General features: G+C 42.3%; 1 protein-coding gene across 2 annotated transcripts in view; it reads left to right on the top strand.

Annotated features, from left to right (window-relative positions):
• The window catches only part of thsd7aa (thrombospondin, type I, domain containing 7Aa), a 213,050-nt gene that overhangs the window by 163,096 nt on the left and 47,597 nt on the right, over positions 1-2,357 (top strand). For both annotated transcript variants that reach the window (XM_032535292.1, XM_032535291.1), the window contains exon 17: positions 1,101-1,254. In XM_032535292.1, the coding sequence (XP_032391183.1) occupies positions 1,101-1,254 (154 nt within the window). The remainder of the gene's footprint in view (positions 1-1,100; positions 1,255-2,357) is intronic.

Here is a 2,357-nt window from a genome sequence, read left to right as displayed (position 1 = left end):
TAAGACGCTAAAGGGTCCAGACCAAGCGCGTTTAGATAAGACGCTAAAGGGTCCAGACTAAGCAAGTTTAGATAAGACGCTAAAGGGTCCAGACCAAGCACGTTTAGATAAGATACTAAAGGGTCCAGACTAAGCACGTTTAGATAAAGTGTCCAGACCAAGCACGTTTAGATAAGATGCTAAAGGCTCCAGACCAAGCGCGTTTAGGTAAGACGATAAAGGGTCCAGACCAAGCGCGTTTAGATAAGAAGCTAAAGGGTCCAGACCAAGCACATTTAGATAAGATGCTAAAGGGTCCAGACTAAGCACGTTTAGATAAAGGGTCCAGATCAAGCATGTTCAGATAAGACTCTATATTTACCATAGTAATGCATTAGCTCTTCACCAGGATCTAGGTTGATCACATCCAGAAATGGCAAAGAGGTATTCCTACTGATCAATACCGGAAATTTAGCCTGGATGCCAGCCAAACTTAGCCCCGCCCACCACATTTGAGGTCAGGAAGTTCTGTCTAGAATTGAGAAACTATGCTCAAACCATAGCTGTTTGGACCAAACAAATTGTCAGGGCGGGCTTTATACGATGATGGACAGATGATGACGAGTAGGCTCCGACGAACCCGCTTCTTCAGCCTGGTCTTCTTTGTCATTGTTATTAAGTTCTGACAGGACTGACAAATGCATTAAGATTTGTTTGCTGTATTACCGAGTTCTAAACAGAGAACTTGTTCATTTATGCATTCATCTTTACTATTTCTCAAGTGTTGGTAAGTACTATGAGTTTCCTTAAATTCTTTTTACAACACCATCAAAGATCGTTTAAATCTACTTTTTCCACCGTGCGTGCCGTTGAGTTCTGTTAAATCATACATCACACACTCCGTTGCTCTGATAGGTTGCAGGTCTATCCAATTGAGTGCAGAGGCATTGTCTTTCCTGGTTGGGTTGAAACACCCCCCATTGTCACAGTCCAATATCAGACTCCTATTTTGACTAGGACCTGAGGCTAGCTGAAATGACAAAAGATCCTGTCATGTCTGTTACAGTTTCTGATGTGTTGTGGAAGTACACTAACCCTAACTTGAACCTCCTTGTCTTCAGATGTATGCTGAACACTATAGACGGACCCTCCGAGCAGGTGGAGGACTACCTGTGTGATCCAGAGGAGATGCCTCTGGGGGCCCGCAACAGCCGGCTCCCCTGCCCCGAGGACTGTGTGCTATCCGACTGGGGAACCTGGAGTCCTTGTCCATTGGTATAAATGACATATCACTTTCTCTGTCGGTGCTTTGTGTCAAACGTCACTGTTACATTCACAGTAGTGTTATCCGATTCTTCATTCTTCAACTTTCTTTGGTCGCCTCGAACTTCTGCAGATGTTCAGCTACAAAAAACATTCAAATAACAAAATGTCCAGCTCTTCAAGCACATGATAAGGCTTCTCCAACATTTGTTCTTTTCATTTTTTTTAACAGTGAGAGCTGGCTTCAAATCCTTCAAATCCTCTTCTACTTCAAAATCTAGCTCGTCCTTCATTCTTAGCCCCTATGACACCGATTAGTAAGCATGAGGCAGCATTGTCACCAGACAGTCATGTTGCAACTACAGACAGTAATATGAAGATTAACACAACATTACTGTCAATTTACACACACACACGGTTCTACATTGGTCATGTGCCCTGCATGGACTTGTGGTAGAGTCTCTGTCCTCTATGAAGGGGCTGCAGGTTTGGTTCTGACCTGCAGCTCCACAGCAAACGCGTCATTTTCATTCATTATTGTGCTCAGGTGTGTCGTAATGGACTCAAAAGAAACTCAGTTACTCAATGCCTGAATTGGAGCATATCACACAGCGTGACACAAGCATTGTATGCAAAGCGCGATTGTTGCTGAACAAATAGCAGATTTAAACATTTGTTTCAAATTATGAGATAAACGTATGCAAAAAGGTCCAATTCCAGTACGTAACGAATGTTCCGCCTCCAACAGGCTTTTCTACTCTCAGTTTGAGATGGCGCTAGTCTCTTTATATGGTCATTTACACCAGGAATGCTATTGCAGAATTACATACCCTGCCACATGCAGCTCAAGCTAACATCATTGAAACCTGTAATCTTGATTGGAGATGTTATTTTCTCTCCAACATATTATATATGTTATTTTTCTCTCTGGAACATAAACCGCACAGTTGTGTAGTTTTTGGTTAAAGCGCCGATATTCTGCTCATTTACAGTTTCATAATTGTATTTTGAGGTTGAACCAGAATAGGTTTACACGGTTTCATTTTCAAAAAACACCACATTTTTGTTGTACTGCACTTTGCTGCAGATCCTGTTTTCACCCTGTGTGTTTAGGT

The sequence above is a fragment of the Etheostoma spectabile genome, chromosome 14 (genome assembly GCF_008692095.1).
Source record: "Etheostoma spectabile isolate EspeVRDwgs_2016 chromosome 14, UIUC_Espe_1.0, whole genome shotgun sequence".
NCBI classification, from domain to species: Eukaryota; Metazoa; Chordata; class Actinopteri; order Perciformes; family Percidae; genus Etheostoma; species Etheostoma spectabile.
The sequence above is the reverse complement of the archived record's forward strand: the minus strand, read 5'-3'. Positions and strand labels throughout refer to the sequence as shown.